Genomic DNA, 20,354 nt, shown 5'->3' on the forward strand with positions numbered 1-20,354 from the left:
ACAGGATACTTATGAAAAAATCACCTATATAAGTGAGAAGTGGGGCCGCTTCGAGTGTGTGTCACTTATGAATTCCAAAGAGGTGTTCCAAGGCCGAAATGGACACAAACGTGAGAACTGATGGAGTTGAGACAATACTGTGTTGATGCTATTGACTAGGCATACACCAAGGAGGAATAGTTCAAGGCATCGCGTCCACTAGCCCGCCGGTATGTCCGATAGTGTTGACTATGGAAGGTTCAAAATCACAAGTTACCTCTCCAAATGCAGTATCATTTCTCGAGAACTGAGCCAAAGAGTCTGCATCCATGCATACACATCTTGTGTTGGTTTGAGCTTGCAGTGCTCTAACCAATGTGGGGGATTGTTGAAAATGTGTTAAAATAAAAGGCTTTTGGCCTTTCATGTGGCTAAGTCCTTTGGCCTTTCACATTGAGTAACCCCCAAATTCTTTATGTAGTGTCTTAATATCATGATCTTTCATGTCTCCATCTCTAGCCTATATAAGGCATGAATTTGTAGATGGAAAACCAACAGCAACTATTCTCTCTACTCTCTCTAGTCTCTACATTCTAGTGTGCATCTTAGGAGCATTGCATTGCTCGGTTCTCGTCTCCAATTCAAGTTCGCTGGAGCCTACGAGTTTGAGGTGCTTCAACTCGATAGGAGGAAAGTCGTTTCATCTTTGGGGACATTACGTCAGTCCGTGAGCACTAGCCGGGGCGTATTTCGTCTTGCGGAGAGAGGGTCACCTCGACTCGACTTGAAGAATACTATAGTTTGCATCTCTTTACGTTCGTTGTAATTTACATTGTTACATTTACCTTCCAGTTTTGTTCTTTTGTAATAGCAAGGGTTGTCCGTGTAAAGACTGCAATATTTCCAACATCCTTTCCTTTAGAGTGTCCGCATGTGTGCTACTGCCCTAAGCACGCTCTATAACGCGTGGGTACGTGCAAAAGCATGCTGAATTAAAATCAACCATTACTTTTTTTAAATCAAAATATTAGATTTGAATAATAAAAATAGAACGAGACTGATTTTCTGAACAATGAAACTTTCCAGCAACATCATGTGTTGCCACATAAGATTATTTTGACAAATATTCATAAAAATATTGTAATTTTATAATTTATGTGTAGAATGACTAGTTTCTGTGAAAAATAATTCTGTATTTAGATTTATGATTAATTTCCTAGCTACATACTGATGGAGTACGGACTAAACAAGCCCAACAGCAGTGACGGCCCATCAGCCCAAAGCCCAAGGAAGAGTATCAGATCGGCATTACCAAAGAGTTCGGCCCCAGCCTACAGCTCGGTAAAAGCCGACCAATCAAGCTCTACTCTTAGACCGGCAAAAGCTGCTCGGCAATAGTTCAGCAGTTCGGTCTCAGTATTTGACCGAACTGGGAGATAGTCAACTCATGTCAGAACCTCCACGATCTCCACTACACCCACGATCTATTTAGTGGTGTCAAGCAGCCATTAACTCATGCAGGATAGTGGGCCCATGCAGGATCGCATGACCTCCACGACATCCACAACCATCATTAGTGGTGATGCAAGCCACGATCTTAGTTCAATGTATAAATAGAACTTAGATCAGATAGATGGGGTGCTGTCTCTCTCTCGCTCTCTAGAGATAAAATATCAAATAGCAAGTTTGTATTTGTAAGCTGTAAAAAACAGATCAAGCAATACAACTCTGCCCTCTTTTCGTCCCGTGGACGTAGATTTACCTCGGTAAATCGAACCACGTAAAATCATTTGTGTCGTGATCTGTATTTTTCCTGCATTCACAAACATCAGAAATTCGCCGATTCATCACTGGCGCCGTCTGTGGGAAACAGAGAACCAAATTTGTGATAAAGCGAGTTTTTGATCCTCTTCTACCAAAAAAATGCATACCAGATCACATAACACCCGTGCCTCCGTCCGTGATAACCATGAGGAAGCTAATCCAGCAGCCCATAGGCCTGGAAAGCAGCCTCGTGAAAAATCTACTTCCAGTTCTCACGGAGAAGGAACAAGCCGCTCAAAAGGTCCACACACCGAGTCTTCCCAGCAGCCTGATTTGAATGAGGCTGTCAAGCTGTTCTTGGCTGAGAAGCAGGATGAGTTCTTAGCCTTCCTGCAAAAGAGCCAAGAGCCGAAGACGAAAAGGGTGGATTCTCCTTCCTCCTCCAGACATGAAAGTCACTACCGCAGTAGTGCCGTGTCTTCCGGAAAGAAGAATCCTCAACCCCGACATGTTCCTGTTCCTCCTCGGTACCGGAACCACAGGAGAACTCCATCTCCTCCGTACCGAAGAGATGTCAGTTCGTCTGAAACGAACTGCAATAAGCCAACGATTGTGAAGTCCAAGCTTCTACAGAAGATACAAGACCACAATTCAGCTTAAACAAGCAGCTCGTCTGAAACGAACTGCAATAAGCCAACGATTGTGAAGTCCAAGCTTCTAAAGAGGATACAAGACCACAATTCGGCTTAAACAAGCAGTTCGTCTGAAACGAGCTGCAAGCTAACGATTGTGAGTCCAAGCTTCTAAAGAGGATACAAGACCGCAATTCGGCTTAAACAAGCAGTTCGTCTGAAACGAGCTGCAAGCTAACGATTGTGAGTCCAAGCTTCTAAAGAGGATACAAGACCGCAATTCGGCTTAAACAAGCAGTTCGTCTGAAACGAGCTGCAAGCTAACGATTGTGAGTCCAAGCTTCTAAAGAGGATACAAGACCGCAATTCGGCTTAAACAAGCAGTTCGTCTGAAACGAGCTGCAAGCTAACGATTGTGAGTCCAAGCTTCTAAAGAGGATACAAGACCACAATTCGGCTTAAACAAGCAGTTCGTCTGAAACGAGCTGCAAGCTAACGATTGTGAAGTCCAAGCTTCTAAAGAGGATACAAGACCACAATTCAGCTTAAGAATCAAGCACTTCGTCTGAAACGAGCTGCAACAAAAGTCCGATTCACGCGATAAAACTTGCCTGAATTAGGACAAGGGAAAGTCCGATCCACGCGATAAAACTCGCCGAATTAGGACAAGGGAAAGTTCGATCCCAGCGATAAAACTCGCCAAATTAGGACCAAAGACGAGTCCGGTCAAAGATGTTTATTTCATCAGACCAAAGACGAGTCCGGTCAAAGATGTTTATTTCATCAGACCAAAGACGAGTCCGGTCAAAGATGTTTATTTCATCAGACCAAAGACGAGTCCGGTCAAAGATGTTTATTTCATCAGACCAAAGACGAGTCCGGTCAAAGATGTTTATTTCATCAGACCAAAGACGAGTCCGGTCAAAGATGTTTATTTCATCCGACCAAAGACGAGTCCGGTCAAAGATGTTTATTTCATCCGACCAAAGACGAGTCCGGTCAAAGGTGTTTATTTCATCAGACCAAAGACGAGTCCGGTCAAAGATGTTTATTTCATCAGACCAAAGACGAGTCCGGTCAAAGATGTTTATTTCATCCGACCAAAGACGAGTCCGGTCAAAGGTGTTTATTTCATCAGACCAAAGACGAGTCCGGTCAAAGATGTTTATTTCATCAGACCAAAGACGAGTCCGGTCAAAGATGTTTATTTCATCCGACCAAAGACGAGTCCGGTCAAAGATGTTTATTTCATCCGACCAAAGACGAGTCCGGTCAAAGATGTTTATTTCATCCGACCAAAGACGAGTCCGGTCAAAGATGTTTATTTCATCAGACCAAAGACGAGTCCGGTCAAAGATGTTTATTTCATCAGACCAAAGACGAGTCCGGTCAAAGATGTTTATTTCATCAGACCAAAGACGAGTCCGGTCAAAGATGTTTATTTCATCAGACCAAAGATGAGTCCGGTCAAAGATGTTTATTTCATCAGACCAAAGACAAACATCAACTTACCCCGTACCTTTATCCAGGATGCCGAAGTGACTCGCTTCGCCGAAGTGATTCACTTCGCTTTTCGGGGGGGGTAGTGATGGAGTACGGACTAAACAAGCCCAACAGCAGTGACGGCCCATCAGCCCAAAGCCCAAGGAAGAGTATCAGATCGGCATTACCAAAGAGTTCGGCCCCAGCCTACAGCTCGGTAAAAGCCGACCAATCAAGCTCTACTCTTAGACCGGCAAAAGCTGCTCGGCAATAGTTCAGCAGTTCGGTCTCAGTATTTGACCGAACTGGGAGATAGTCAACTCATGTCAGAACCTCCACGATCTCCACTACACCCACGATCTATTTAGTGGTGTCAAGCAGCCATTAACTCATGCAGGATAGTGGGCCCATGCAGGATCGCATGACCTCCACGACATCCACAACCATCATTAGTGGTGATGCAAGCCACGATCTTAGTTCAATGTATAAATAGAACTTAGATCAGATAGATGGGGTGCTCTCTCTCTCTCGCTCTCTAGAGATAAAATATCAAATAGCAAGTTTGTATTTGTAAGCTGTAAAAAACAGATCAAGCAATACAACTCTGCCCTCTTTTCGTCCCGTGGACGTAGATTTACCTCGGTAAATCGAACCACGTAAAATCATTTGTGTCGTGATCTGTATTTTTCCTGCATTCACAAACATCAGAAATTCGCCGATTCATCACATACATAAATTTATGACTGACTTTTTTGATACATAATTCGTGAAAACAACATGTAAAAGTAGAGGCACTTCATGAAGCACCTCATTAGCACTTCATGTATTAATATTAAAAAACTTTCAATAGTACAAAAATAAACAGAAATATTAAACTTGTTATGACTGGACATTCCAACCCTTATTTTTCTATCAGGAACTAAATCTTTCTTTGTGAAAATACAACAACACCAGCATGGGTTACCGTATAAGATTTATTTATCAAATATTCATAATATATAATTCAAATTAATATTTATAATATTAATGTGAAGCACATAATGTAGTTCTTCAATCGTTTGACTTCTATCTTTTCTTTTCTTTTTTTATATTTGTTGTTGTAGTGATGATTGAAATCTTACGATTCTCTTTATATAGTTTTTACAAATATTAAATGCATGATTTTAATATCTTATAGGATCTGATTTTTGTTATCTTATTAATCTCCTCATTATGGAAGATGACAAGTTTTGATTTATATGATTTTTTGTGAAAAAAATTAACACCTACTTTATTCTTTTCATTCTTCTATTTTTCCGTCTCTCATACTTTTCTATCTCCACTCTAACTCTTTGTATATCAATACTTAAATCTTGTGCCAAAGGAAGTGGCTTGCTTATTACAAGAAGGAGGGAGTACTCCCTCCGTCCCTCTGTAGCCGAGTCGTATTTATTTTTAGGTTGTCCCTCTGTAGCTGAATCGTTTCTTTTTTTGGCAAAAAGCAACAACTTTTCTTTTCTCTTACTTTACTCTCTCTTACTTTATTCTCTCTTCATCTCTCTACCTTTTTCATTTCCTACTTTATTATTCATTTACTTAACTCACCTAACCCAACTTTTTTCTTAAATCTCGTGCCGAAAAGAAACGCTTCTACTACCAAGGGACGGAGGGAGTACTATATAACCAGATTGAGTTTTGAACATTTGATTTTTAGTGTTAATTTTTCTTGCTGCTCGGGCCACGTCTCCCTCCCCTCTGATGCGCCAGGCTGCAAGCCGGGACCCAGGTCGGTCCGGCCCCCAGCGTTATTAATGCTCTAAGAACACATGACATGGCCATCATCATTTCAATACGACTCACTATAATTATTTCTCTTATAATCCCAATCTTAACTAACTGACCATTTGGATATGAGATTTCGTATCACTCGTCGCGCCACATGAAACTAAAATAATACTCCCTCCTTTCACCAATAAATGTCCCATTTTGCCATTTTCGTATGTAAACAAAGAAATGTCCCATTTGTTTTTTTACTACTTTTGGTAATGCATCCCTCATTCCACTAACTTTATTTCACTCACATTTCACTATGAAATTAATACGCCCTCTATCCGCGAATAGGAGTCTCGTTTTTCCATTTTAGTCTGTTCGCGAATAAGAGTCGCGGTTCACTTTTACCATAAATGGTAATAGGGTTTCACCTTTCACTAACTCATTTCACTCACATTTAATTTAAAACTAATATATACAAGTGAGACTCATATTCCACTAACTTTTTTTCCACCCATTTTTTAACATTTCTTAAAACTCGTGCCGCCCATAAACGGGACTCCTAATGGCGGACGGAGGGAGTATAAGTAGGATACACCTTCCACTAACATTTTCCACTCACTTTCTACTACTTTTTTTAAAACTCGTGCCCGATCAAATTGGCCTTGTATTGGTGGACAGAGAGAGTAAGTAAAGTACTGTAAAAATCAATTAAAGTACTGTAAAAATCAATTTGACTTGAAAATGCAATAAAATCAAATGATGCATGTGTAGAATTTACGTTTAATTTATCAAGATAGTGTATTTATCGTACTGAAAAATACCAAAAATATCGGTTTTTCGGTATATCGTACAAAAAGATTTCTGTACAATAACGGTATCAATTTTCTTATGTCGCGGTATACCGTGGAATACTGATTATTCGGTATATACCATATATTAGTATACCGATACCAGGGCCGGCTTTGTGTTTTGAAGGGCCCTTGGCCAAGCTGGATGTCAAGGCCCCATACTGGATTATAAAATTTATGATTACATCTAATTATCAATGTCTTATAACAAAAAACTCTCAATATTTTTTATTACATTTAATACTCAATGTCTCATAACAAAAAACTCCGTCGAGCATTTCTTGAAGCAAAATCAGCAAGGACGATGTTGAGATCAACATTCTCCAATATACCTTTCTCAATAGAACATGTAGCTAAGCCATTCAATCTATCTTGCGACATAGTTGACCTCAAATAATTTTTGAGCAATTTCAGCTTTGAGAAACTCCTTTCAGCTGAGGCTACAGTCACAGGTATGGTCAATAAAATTCGATATGCAATAGAAACATTTGGATAACAATCTTCAACAGTAATGAACTGAAAAATCTCAGGTGCTGACATCAAATCATCTGGTAAAATTTTTTGCAGCACTTGTAATTCACTGATAAAGTCATTGAGATCAACATCAAAAGAGTTATCATGAGAAAAAGCTTCTGCAAAAGTAGTACAACACTTCCATAGATCATTATCATCCAAAGACTTCAGGTTTTCTGAGTTTAATAAGAAACCAAACAGGTTTTCAAATGTCTTCATCTGCTCGAATCGACTAGTCAATAAAGCAATCGCCATATCAATCATGGTAAGAAAATAATTAATTCTGAATGACTCTATAGCTGCTAGTGTCTCTTCATTTTGATCATTCTGTTCATCAAAATGTTTCTTTCTTTTACCTTTTCGTTTTGTCGGAAATATTGGCTCCACATCCATCTCTTCTGCAAATTCTGTTGCAATCTTAATGCTACGACTAAAGCCTTCGTCTCTATACCTCTTGAAATATGAAATGACACCTTCTATTTGGTGAATTGCAGCATCCATGCACACAATCTTAGATTGCAGTTTTTGACTCACCATATTTATTGAAAATAGAATATCATGCCAAATAACCATACCACATAAAAATTCAAAATTCTCAAGAGCGGTTACTAAATTTTCAGCATCACTTACTGATTTTGGGTCATTTGTAGAACTTCTCACCACTTCCAACAAAGCTGCTCTTATTTGGGGAGTTTGGTACCTGATAGCTTGGACACTGTTTATTCTACTCTCCCAACGAGAGGTGGACAAAGATTTGACAGTTAGTTTGGGAACATTGTCAGTCAATATTTTCCACCTCTTAGTAGAACCAGAGAACAAAGTATATATCCGTTGTATAACACCAAAGAATGAAATAGCTTTTCCACAAGATTGTGCCATGTCACAAAGAGTGAGGTTTAGACTATGACAAGCACATGGCATATATAATGCTCTTGGATTAATCTCAAGCAAACGCTTCTGAACACCCTGGTGTTTTCCCTTCATATTAGAACCATTGTCATAGCCTTGACCTCTCACATCAGCAACATTCAATTCAAAATGCTCCAATAAATCCATCAAATAAGTAAAGAGTCCCAATCCTGTTGTTTCTTCCACAGATAAGAAGCCTAAAAAGAATTCCTCCACTCTCGGAATGTTACTTGACATATTGACACAACGCACAATTAAAGTCATTTGTTCTTCATGGCTAGCATCTGGAGTACAATCCAAGATAACAGAGAAATATTTGGCAGCCTTGATGATACTCAACATATATCTTCTTATGGAATCAGCAATAAGAGAAATTATTTCATTCTGAATATTATGGCCAAGATAATGATGATGAATTTCATTATTCTGAATCCGTCTAATGTGTTCTTGCATAACAACATCAAATTGAGCAATCATTTCAATTGTGCCTAGAAAATTACCGTTATTATCTTGATAAATCTTCTCATTTGTTCCTCGCAAGGCCAAATTATTTTTAGCAAGAAACTTCACAGCAGAAACAATTCTTGTCAACACTTGTCTCCAACGCTCTTTTTCCTTTGCCACTTCCCTTTGCAAATCATCATCAATTGTTTCATTTTTGTTCAGCCTCAACCTAAGTTCATTCCATGTACTCATACTTTTTAGATGCTCAACACTGCTCTCATGTTCTTTCAGCCTCTGACTAAGACGCTTCCAATCCCTCAGTCCATCAGATGCCAATAAAGACTTGCTACAATTTGATTTGAACAACTTGCAGCAAAAACAATATACCTTGTCCACATTCTTAGAGTAAAGCAACCACTTTCTATCAACAACCTCATTGTTAGGTAACTTCCTAGAGTAGAAAGCATATGAAAAATGTCTACCAATAGCATCTTTAGGGAATTCCAGATTCAATTCTCTCACCGGTCCCTTTTCAATTAACAAATCCCTTTTGACATTGTCAAGATTCTCCCATGTACTAGGAACAATCCTTGTCAACAAATCCCTGCTGGTCGGCACTCGGGACGGGACGCAGCGTCGAAGGTGCGATGCCGTGCCGCGATCTGATCTGAGAGACGACGGAGGCGCAGCGTTTTTTGGAGGCGGCAAGGTCAAGGGCTGTTCTGCCTGTTCGTTTTCGTATGGATCGACTGGCGACTGCGTCTCGGACTCTCGGTGGAACGGTGGCAGGCTGGCAACTCAAAGCCTCAAAGGACATCGCTGGGTGGGTGCCTGGGTTACCTGGGCTGACTTGCTGGGCCTAAGAAGCTGCAAAAAAAATTTGGGCCCCTGTCCATCCTGGGCCCCTGGCCGTGGCCTTGGTTGCCTATGCCCAGAGCCGGCCCTGACCGATACATACCTAAAACCGGTATATATTGAAAAACTCTCCAAAACCCACCTTTTACATAACTTTATTTCACTCACATTTCACTATGAAATTAATATATAAAAGTAGGACCCATCTTCCACTAACATTTTCCACTCACTTTCTACTACTTTTCTTAAAACCCGTGCCCGATCAAATTGGCCTTGTATTGGTGGACAGAGAGAGTAAGTAAAGTACTATAAAAATCAATTTGACTTGAAAATGCAATAAAATCAAATGATGCATGTGTAGAATTTACGTTTAATTTATCAAAATATCACATTTATCGTATCGAAAATACCGATTTTTCGGTATATCGTATCAAAAGATTTCGGTACAATAATGGTATCAATTTTCTTATGTTGTGGTATACCGTGGAACACTGATTATTCGGTATATACCATATATTAGTATACCGATACATACCGAAAACTGGTATATATTGAAAAACTCTGCAAAACCTTACTTTAAAATAATGTGTATAAAATACTTCATCCATCCTTAAAAAATTGACTAGTTTTACCATTTTTTGTCGTTCCCCCAAATTAGACAAGGTATAAATCTAGAAAGTTTTTAACCAATTATATACCACTAATAATGTGTACCCCACAATCCAGTAATACTACTTCAACTTCCTTTCCTTCTCTCTTTCTTACTTTTTTCATATCTCTCTTACTTTACCAATTGCACATTAAAACTCGTGCCATATGTAAGTTTGCCTATTTTTGGGGGGACGGAGAGAGTAGTTTTTTCGGTATTACGATATACCATACCGTATTTCGGTATACCGCAATAACAATAAGGTAACGAAATAAAAAATACCATACCATCAGTACGATATTTTGTCATACCGTAATTTTCGGTATGGTATGCACTATGATACCTCACGCATTCAAACGTAGTACATTATTATCACAAATTTTCTTTACCCCAAATTAAACCCAAACATCGACACAATATACTTATGTACAACTCCCTCCGTTCACCATTTGAACAATCATTTTGGCTCGACGTTGATTTTAAGAAATTATTTAACTTTGTGAAGAAGAGTAAAGAAAGAAGTAAGTGGAATATGAGACTCATTTTTTATATTAATTTTATAATAAATTGGGAGTGTAAAGTTAATGGAATGTGGGGTTCATATATCAAAAGTGGGAAAAAGTAATTGATTCTTTAAGTCGTGGACAAACCAAAAAAATGGCAAAATAATTTTTTAAATGGTTGATAGAGGGATTACATGCATTCACAAAGAGAGACAGAGAGAACCCGTTTATCCAACGTATGGGTGGTTGGAAATGATAGTTAGTCATGTGTTGTTGTTTGGACATCAACCACCTACTTGGATTAAGAGCATCCACAATGGCGTCCGTCCAGGCGGACGTCTGGCCGGCGTCCCGGAGTTCCGCGCGGGACGTCTGCCATTGTGCAGCGGTGACGAGGATACGGACGTCTGCTCCGGACACCGGAGTTCTGCGGCGTTCCTGGGACTTCTGTCGCGACGTCCTTGCGGACGTCCGCCATTGTGTTGACTCTACGGACTTCCGCGCGGACGTCCCGGTTATTTTTTATTATTATTGTGGGAAGTCCGTCGGGATGTCCTTTAGGATGTTCGCCATTGTGCAGTGGGATGTCCTTATGACGTGGTAGTGCAGTGGAAAGTCCTTATGACGTAGCGGATGTATTTTTGAGATATCCGCGGGGATGTCCGTCGGGACATCCACGCCACTGTGGATGTTATAAGGTTGAAAATTGCACGACAAGAAAGCAATGAAAGTGCACAAGGGTCTTGAAAATATACATGAATAACTCCCTCCGCCCCATTATGGGTCCCAGATTTTTAATTTGATACGTCTCATATTAATTTTCCATCTCGATTTGCTAATTGTTGTACGAACTAATTATTGCATGGGGTTCATGAATTTCAATTCTGCTTAATAAATCCTAGAATTACGTGCAAATTTCTAATTATTGCACGAACTAATTATTGCAAGGGGGTCATGGATTTTAATTTTGCTTAATAAATCCAAGTAAGATCCTTCTATTTTAGATCATATATTTTGCGGCAATATGAATGGACTACCACGCAAATTGCTAACTATTGTACGAACTAATTATAGCATGGGATTCATGGATTTCAATTTCATTTTATGGACCAGTGAAATTTAATAATGTTATAAACATTAATTAATGTGAAAATCTTCATTTTTTACTTGGATATAAATAATACTCCTTCCGTCCTAAAAGAATATGCATTCTAGGTTCGGCAAGTGTTTTAAATGCAAAATTGGTAAAGTAAGAGAGAGCTAGAGAGAAAAAGTAACTAAAGTATTGTTAGTGAAGAATAAGTCTCACCTCATTAAAGAGAAAAGATATTCCAAAATAGAAAGTGTATATTTTTATGAGACGGACTAAAAAGAAAATAGTGTATATTCTTGTGGGATGGATAGAGCAAGTTTTATCTCCAACGTATCATGCGGTTCATAAACCTATAAAAATTTGTGTAAATTGTAATATCTCCAGTCCAGTTACCTAAAAGCCTAATGGGCTGGGTCCGTAGTTGAATTCGTTTTTATTAGTTTTGTTTCAAAGTGTAGGAAAGCCCATTAGTGGTAAATGGAGAATAAAATTTGTTGTGGCTCACTATATATTTATTCTTAGCCTTGATTTTCATGGTTTTTTTAAGAAGAAAATACCTCATTTTTCCAAGAGAGTTGAGTCACTTCTTTTTTGCACTCATTTTAAAAATCGTAATAAATAGTTAGTGTGAGTATAGTAAAGTAAAAGGGAGAATAATGTAGATAAAGTCTTCTCTATATTATTCTCGCTTTTACTTTACTATTAATCACTCTAACTATTTATTGCGATTTTTTCAAAACGAGTGCAAAAAAGAAGTGACTCAACTTTCTTGGAACTGAGAGAGTAAGAGTTTAATTAATGCTAGAAGAAAATAAGAGTTTAATCTGAAATATGAATTTTATTAAATAATTTAAAAATTGAATGTATGAGCAAGATTATGTGAAATGCTTACACATTTACTTAGCATTCACGGATTTAAAAGTTCCAAATATTTAGGATATTCTGGTTTAAGAAACCACATGTACTCAGCATTCCATAAAATCAGTGGTAATTAAGAAAATGAATCCATTGTACGTGTAAAACAACAATTTGACAACATTAAGGTTGGAAAGTGCAAGAGTTAGCAATGAAAATGCACAAACAAAGCTCTTAAAAGTATCCATGAGTATTCAACAAAAATGAAAAATGTGATTACTGAATTAATGTGTGTGATCAAAGGAGAGTATTTATAGGCAAAATTAAACAAGATGGTGAAGAAGGAATGGAAATTATCATTATTGAGGTGAAGAAGAAAAGGATATGAAAGAGGCTACAACTTGGGTGCATTTTTCCAGTTCTAGTGTGAGAAAAGAGATTGAAATTTTCAATTGGCAGAATTTGAAATCAAATTAAGTTATAAGACAGTTTATATAAGTAAACGTGTCATGTACATATAATTTGTTTCCAATTTATAACATCTTATTTAAAACACACGCACTAGTGTTTACCCATATAACATATTATTTAACCCATATTCACACGATACACAACCCTAATATTTACCAAACTCTACATTTATTTAACCCATATTCACACGCATACACGGCACTAGTATTGTCACGCCTGCATTTTTTAAGGATAGAAAGATTAAGAAGCGAGGAAAGAAATGGGAAAACAACAAAACTCGACCATAGCTCAAAATAAATGGGAATAGCTCAAATAAAATCAGAGTATCTCTCAACAAACAACAACTCAAAAGAACACTATCTCAGCAATATAAGAACTCAAAAGAAAACAACTGCTCAGCGGAAGCATCTCGAGAGTAGAATAATGTTATGTATGAAGACACAACATATTCTGGACATTTGATAGACATTCTTCACTTTTATGCTCAACATCCACCGCGCTCGTCACAGCTCAACCTGCACATAGGGAAAACACATACAGGGTTGAGTACTTGATGTACTTGGTGAACAAATGCCAAAACAATTTTATAAAAACAGTTATGGCATGCCGCCATTGAGTGACCTCGGGGTTTTAATTTGAAAAGGCCCGAGATACTAAAAATATCTCAAACACAAACTTTCAACTCATACTCAAATCCTTTTCCTCATCATTTCAAAACACAACCATTTCTCATTAAGTCATTTAAGAAACTATCATATTTGTTCTTTAGGGTGCCGTGTAAGGGGACCACTTTCCACGAGCACGAAAACCGGCCAACCCATTCGATGACTCACAGTCCTCATCATAAACACTAGTCCAGTAGGGACACACCCTTGCTAGGACCCGAATTCGATTAAACTCATATTAGGGACTCACTCCACACTAAGCAATCATTAACATCATCATCTCAACAACCTCAACATCATATGAAACGAGAATGTGGCCTCAAACTCGTTCACTAGACCGGCCGACCCAAAAGACAGCTCACGATCCCCAATGGTGTACACTAGACTGAGTAGGGACTCACTCCCTAGTCAGACCTTAATTCGATTTCAATAGGTCTAGTAGAGACAACTCTACTTGCTAAACAAACAGATAGGTATTTCTCAAAACAAAAACATGGCACGACATACCCTCTGCAAACTCCATTTTTCTCATAAAATGTATTTGAAACATAAATAATTTTTCTGTCAAGGTCGAGCATCATCTAACATCATATCAACAAGTCGAGCAAATCACAATATCACTCAATGAATCAACACATATATCACATAACATCACTTTCACTTTTATCATTTCACTTTAAACACATAAATCACATCATCATCAAAAAAAATTAATAAAAATTGCAGTCTCAGTTAAAAGAAATTTCGTCACATAAAATGATGCTCAAATTGATGTATTAAAACGAAAGCTCTTGAAAATACTTTAGTTCGAAAGCCCACATCATTCGCTTAAACCTTAATTTGTCTTGTTGTTCCATTCTCGAATAGCGTGCGTGAAAAGCCTTCGTCACCTTGAGTGTTCCACTTAGCCTATCTCTTTTTAATTTGTAATCTCCCCATCGTGATTCTCCCTCATGTGCTTCAAATCTGCCAGAGAACTCTTAACATTTGGTTTCTTACTTCTCAACATATAGTTTCTTATCTCCCATCGTTTATTTTGCCTCTTTCTCGGAGACCTATCCAAGCACTGCAGCGCCGTCACCGTCGCCGGTGCACGACTTCCATCTGCTTCGTGGCAGCGCTGTTGCACTCCACCACCATGGGAGTCCGTCGTCGTCAGCCCCCGCTGCTCGGTCCTCTATCTCAAACGGTTTCGCTATGTCTTCCTCTCTCTCGTTTCTTCTTTTTTTTCGGAGTTTCACAGCGCCATCACTGTCTCCGACCAGGCGTACCCCTCTCAAATCCGTCGATCCTCCGCCGTTCCCTTTCTCCTCAGTCTCCATCACAGCGCCGTCGCTGTTCGTCTTAGCCTGCTGCTCCGGTGCTGCATCAACACCAGCACCCTCACCGTTGCTGCTTTCCTCTCGTCGTGGCTGTGCGCGATCCAGCTCAGAGCCGAGGTCGCGTCGCTGCTGCGGCTTGGTTGTGATGCAAGACTGAAGCAGCCGCCGTCGTCGCGGTCAGTCCTCCTCGCCCTCGCTGCCACTGCCGGACACGCACAGGCAGCGGCGTCGCCTTCTTGTGTGGTGAAGAATCTGCCTTTAATAATCTGAACTACTGCCCACTCTCTTTGAGGGAATGTGTAACGTGAAAGTATATAGATTATTGCTAGGGTTTGCTGAAACTGATTTGGTTCCTAATTTTCAGCTAGTGCAGATCATGACCTGGAAGATTTTATGGAGCTGAAATTTTTGCATTGGCCGTTTAATTCTTTATGGAATAATTGGGCTTCTCCAGAAGTTAGGCTTCGAAATGTAGTTTCATAAAAAGAATTGGGCTAGGAAAAATAAATAAATTGGGTAGAAAATGAATAATTGCTATAGGCCCAAAATATATATCCTTCTCTCAACAAACAAAACTAAGGAGAAAAATTTTTAGGTCCGCAAATGACGTTCTTTCAAGAACAAATAAAAATGTAGAAAAAGTAGGGGTATTATGAGTATTTACCAAACACTACATTTATTTAAACGCACTAGTATTTACCAAACTTACACCGTGGATTTGGACTTATATCTACTAGGAGCAGGCCTACTCACATCTATTAATACTCTCTTTGTCCCACTACACGGCAATGGCATATCTAGAATTTTTTGTTGTGGGGTGCGATAAATTATCGCCACAATATAGAACTTAAAAATCCGAAAGATCAATTTTCTTCTCTTTATTTTGATTTTGAATAAAAATCTTTGTTTTTAATTTTTTGCTTAAGAAAGTTCATCATATATAAAAAATGGATTAATGAAAAATTAAATTTATTTTAAATTTTGCAGAATGTATTTTTTAATTAAAAATCATCTTAGCCAAAAACTTCAATTACTTAAAAAAACGACATAATGCATCCTTACCATTTTCTATATAATTTATTTATCATGTTTTACGTCAAATATATTTTACATATTTTATGTATGATCATAAATGAGCATTGAGGAAAAGTTTGATTTTAAAATATATATTCTTCAACAAAAGGTAAAAATTGAAGAAAACAAAGCCATAAGAGATTAAGAGAGCTACAAATGAGTGTAAGAAAGAAAAGTGTACTATAAAAGCAGTGTGCAGAAAATAAAAATAAAGTGCTTAAAATATGAAAATTGAAAGAAAGTTGATTTAAATCTAATGATATTAAACAAAGAGTAATAACTCAAACATAAAGTCGAAGAGTAAAACATAAAGTCATTTAAGGCAGTAAGAAAGAGGAGTAATAAAACAACTAGCATGCAAAATAGGGGTGATGGGAATCGAACCCACGCTTTCAGCCATAAATACTAAAGACTCCAACAGCTACACCATTTTGATTAAATATACCTATATAAGATTTCAATTTACTTGTTTGATAATTTTGGGGGTACAGTTGTACCCCCTTGTTCCTTACTAGATACACCGTTGACTACAAGTGAGATGTTTCTTTTCGTCCGTTATTTTGCGAGGATGATAATAAATAATTAAAATTGAGAGAAAGTAAAGTAAGAGAGAGAATAATATAGAAGAGAGTCGTATATACATTATTCTCTTACTTACTTTACTTTCTCTCCATTCTAACTATTTATTACTCTCCCCGTCCACCATTTAAAGAACCATTTTGACTCGGCATGGGTTTAAGAAATTATTTGACTTTGTGAAGAAAAGTAAAGAGAGAAAGTGAGTGGAATGTGAGACTCATTTAGGTCATGTTTGGTTGCAAGTATTATGTCTGGGAAAGTAATCTGATTCCTTAAATTTTAAATTCTTGTGTTTGTTTCGATTTTTAATCAAATTGGGAAAGTAATCAAAATCCTGAAACAAGGAAAGTTAGTACAACTTTCTTGGATTCTAAATCCTAACTTTTCTTAGGTACTCTTTTTTTCAGTTTTAGGATTCTTACATATTTAATGCAATATAGTATAGTTTTATAATTATTATTATTATTATTATTATTATTATTATTATTATTATTATTATTATTATTATTATTATTTATTACAATGTTTTAAAAATAATTTAAAAGTACAAACCATACCTAATTTCAGGATAATAAATAACTATAATTCAAATTATCATAATTATAACTATATTATTAATATTTATATTTAATTTTTATTATCTTAATAATAATAATTTATTAAATAATTAAAATGATTATAATTGTATAATAATAAAATTAGTAATTAACAATAAAATTGTAGTAAAATTTTAAATTAAAAAATTTATTCAATTAAAAATTTAGTAAATATAATAATAATAATCTTATTTATTATTATATTCTTATGTATTATGATGTATAATCCATATTTAAACTATCCATCGTAATAATAAATATAATAATATAATTATTATCATTTGTAATTAATAATTTATTAAATAATATGTATTATTATTTTTTATAAATAAAAATTGATAAGTATATTTTTAGTTTAGTGTTTAAATCAAATATAAACTTTAAAATCTTGATATTTTCCAAACACGGGAAAGTAAAGTTATTAGGAATCATATTCCCGGGATTCATTTTCCCAGGAATCATTTTCCTTGCAAACTTTACTTTCCCGCCAACCAAACATGGTCTTAAAGTATTGGTTTTATATTGGATTGTGAGTGTAATAAGTTGGTGGGATGTGGGATTTGTATACTAAAAAGTGGAACAAAGTAAATGATTCTATAAATTGTGGACAAACCAAAATGGCAAAATGGCAAAATGGTTCTTTAAATGGTGGACGGAGGGAGTATCATTTTAGTAAAACAATGTTCGAATTGAAACGCCTCATATGTAGTGGACAGATGGAGTATGAATTAGTTACTTAATCAAACTATAATAATAGGAAAACATAAATATGCAAATGAAGAGTTTTAGGAGAAATAATTATTGAAATTATTAAAACATAGTAGTAGTATTTACCAAACTTACGTAGGATTTGGACTTATATCTACTAGGAGAGGCCTACTCACTTTTCTTATCTATTAATATGAACTAATACTTAATCAAACAATAATAATGGGAAATTATAATTAATCAAATGAAGAGCGTAGGATTTGGACTTATATCTACTAGGAGCGAGCCTACTCACTTTAATCTGAAATAGGAGTACAAATTTTATAAAATAATTAAAAAATTGAATGTATGCGCAAGATTATGTGAATCGCTTACACATTTAATTAGCATTCACGGATTTAAAAGTTCCAAATATTTAAGAAAACACATGTACTCATCATTCCATAAAATCAGTGGTAATTAAGAAAATGAATCCATTGTACATGTAAAACAACAAATTGACAACATTATTACAACTCACAAATAATTTTTAAAAAAAAGAACTCACAATCATCTACACTATCTTTCTTTCAAATAAGAAATATAAATTGTAAGCAACTAACTTGCTTGCTCTCTTGCTGCCAGATTCCTTTTCCTTTTCCAAAAAAAATAATATCCAATACCACCCAAAATAATCAAAATAATAAACACATCAACCACTACCACCACAATTATCACCCATTTTTTCAACCCAAAACTCTTACCATGACTATGATTCAACCCTCTCCCAACCTTAGCAATATATGCAACTCTCTCATTCCCTCTCTCAACCTTCCTAATCCCACTTGCAATCCCATACAAAAAACACCTCCCTAAACTCCCAATATCATCTTCATCTTCATCTTCATCTTCGACATACTGCGCGGCCACGCACGCGCAGTCTTCATTACATAAACGCGAGCATTCCTGTTTCCCAACGCGATCCTTGTAAGATTCGCTTGTGAGCACGCTCACAACGTCCTTGAGCTCAACCATCTCTGAGTCCCTTGCTCCACACGCTCCTCCCGCCTCATTGCATATGTCCCCAACGAGGCGGATGCAAGAGCACGAGCCCGACAGCAAGCAGATGCCGTAGGACTTGCATGCCAGGGGGAGATCACAAGTGAAGTTGAGTGCTTGGTAGGAAGCCTCAAACTTCCCGGTCTCCTCCGAGTAATGGTACATCCTCAAATTGCCCGTGTTGTTGTCGAGAGAGAGGAACCTCAACGGGTCCAACGACGTGGCGGTCGTCCTGATCTGATCGTATCTGTGCTTTCCATTGAAGATCTCAAGGCCATAAGAAGACAACTCCACAAATGTGATGTTTCTCACACCAATTGGCTTATATTCCCAATAAGAATATCTTGATTTCCCATCATTCAAAAACATCTCAATCTTGTCATCCTTGATTTCCATAGAGTAAAACAGAGTAGAATTTGGCGGGAAAGAGGTTAATCTTGTCTTAGAACTTAACCTCTGCCCCCACACCATAACATCAGTGGGGAAATTGAAACTTTGCCATTTAATCAATCTCATCTCATCAACAAGAACCAAATTCCCACTTCTCAACAAACTCAATCTCTGCAATAACACAAAATTTCAAAAATAAACACAAAATTGGAAACCAAGAAACACAACATAAAAAAATTTACCTTAACACCTTGTGTCGAAGTTCCACTCTTCCAACCAACTCTCTCATTTTTCCCCTTCAATCTCAAATCCCCGGTATCGTTGAGCTCAAGAACACACTGTTCATCGACGTAGAATCTGGAGAAATGGGCGGAGCTCCACACTCTGACTTCCCCGAGGAAAACATCTAAAGAGCAAGAAAACCTCTGTGCTTCTTCAACGGCTTCCACGCTAATCGCAGCGCTAAAATAAGGCGGATTTTGATCGGTTTTGATGAGGAAAGCACGCCCAACAAAGCCCTTTGTGTAATCGGATGGAACTGCGAGAGTGACTTGATATCCAGTGCTGATTTCGGATGCGGAGAGAGATTGGTTGATTGCAAGGTTGATGGTGATGAGTAGAGCAAACACATGGATTTTCATGACAATGTTGTGTGAATTTGAGGGTGAAAAATTAAGCTAAGGTTGAAGAAGAAGAAGAAGATCCATGGAAAGTAGTAAAGTGTAAATTATAACTACTCCTTTAAAAGTTTGCATCTGCCATAATTAATTTTATGAATGCTTTATTTATGGAATTACACTTTGTAGTTAGCCAGTGATGTCCCCACTAATTAGTGTTGAGGAGTTTGTCTTGCCCCATTCATGTTTTTTCCCTTTTGTATTAAATGTTGAAATTAGCTGGTATATGTATGATGATTTGTCATATTTTGTGTGTTTAGGTTTGAATAAAAATACTTTTATTTGAAATCATGTGTTTTGAATAAGCTAAAATATTGTTGTATTTTTTTAAGGGAATATTGTCGTCTAATATCATGAAATTTTTCAAAAATTAGTTTTTCATGAATTTTGAATTTAACATTAAATATGACAAACTTCAATAGTTGTTGAATTTTTTTACTGCAGACAAAATTCAACTATATTAAAAAGAGATGGATAACCATGTCTAACTTCTAGAAACTTTGTAATCACATCACTATCATTTTTCAGTAGTAACCATATCTTATGTGATGTAATA

General features: G+C 37.0%; 2 protein-coding genes across 2 annotated transcripts; both read right to left on the reverse strand.

Moving 5' to 3' along the window:
* Positions 1 to 6,709: 6,709 nt before the first annotated feature.
* Positions 6,710 to 8,760, reverse strand: LOC121766764 (zinc finger MYM-type protein 1-like). The gene is made up of 2 exons (XM_042163036.1): positions 8,711 to 8,760; positions 6,710 to 8,669 (listed from the first exon to the last, which is right to left on the reverse strand). The coding sequence occupies exons 1-2, from the start codon at positions 8,758 to 8,760 to the stop codon at positions 6,710 to 6,712; spliced, it is 2,010 nt and encodes a 669-aa protein (XP_042018970.1).
* Positions 8,761 to 18,132: 9,372 nt separating this feature from the next.
* On the reverse strand, positions 18,133 to 19,879 carry LOC121797888 (G-type lectin S-receptor-like serine/threonine-protein kinase At5g24080). Its single transcript, XM_042196655.1, has 2 exons — positions 19,364 to 19,879; positions 18,133 to 19,292 (listed from the first exon to the last, which is right to left on the reverse strand). The coding sequence occupies exons 1-2, from the start codon at positions 19,760 to 19,762 to the stop codon at positions 18,291 to 18,293; spliced, it is 1,401 nt and encodes a 466-aa protein (XP_042052589.1). The 5' UTR covers positions 19,763 to 19,879; the 3' UTR covers positions 18,133 to 18,290.
* Positions 19,880 to 20,354: the final 475 nt, after the last annotated feature.

The sequence above is a fragment of the Salvia splendens genome, chromosome 1 (assembly GCF_004379255.2).
Source record: "Salvia splendens isolate huo1 chromosome 1, SspV2, whole genome shotgun sequence".
Classification (NCBI taxonomy): domain Eukaryota; kingdom Viridiplantae; phylum Streptophyta; class Magnoliopsida; order Lamiales; family Lamiaceae; genus Salvia; species Salvia splendens.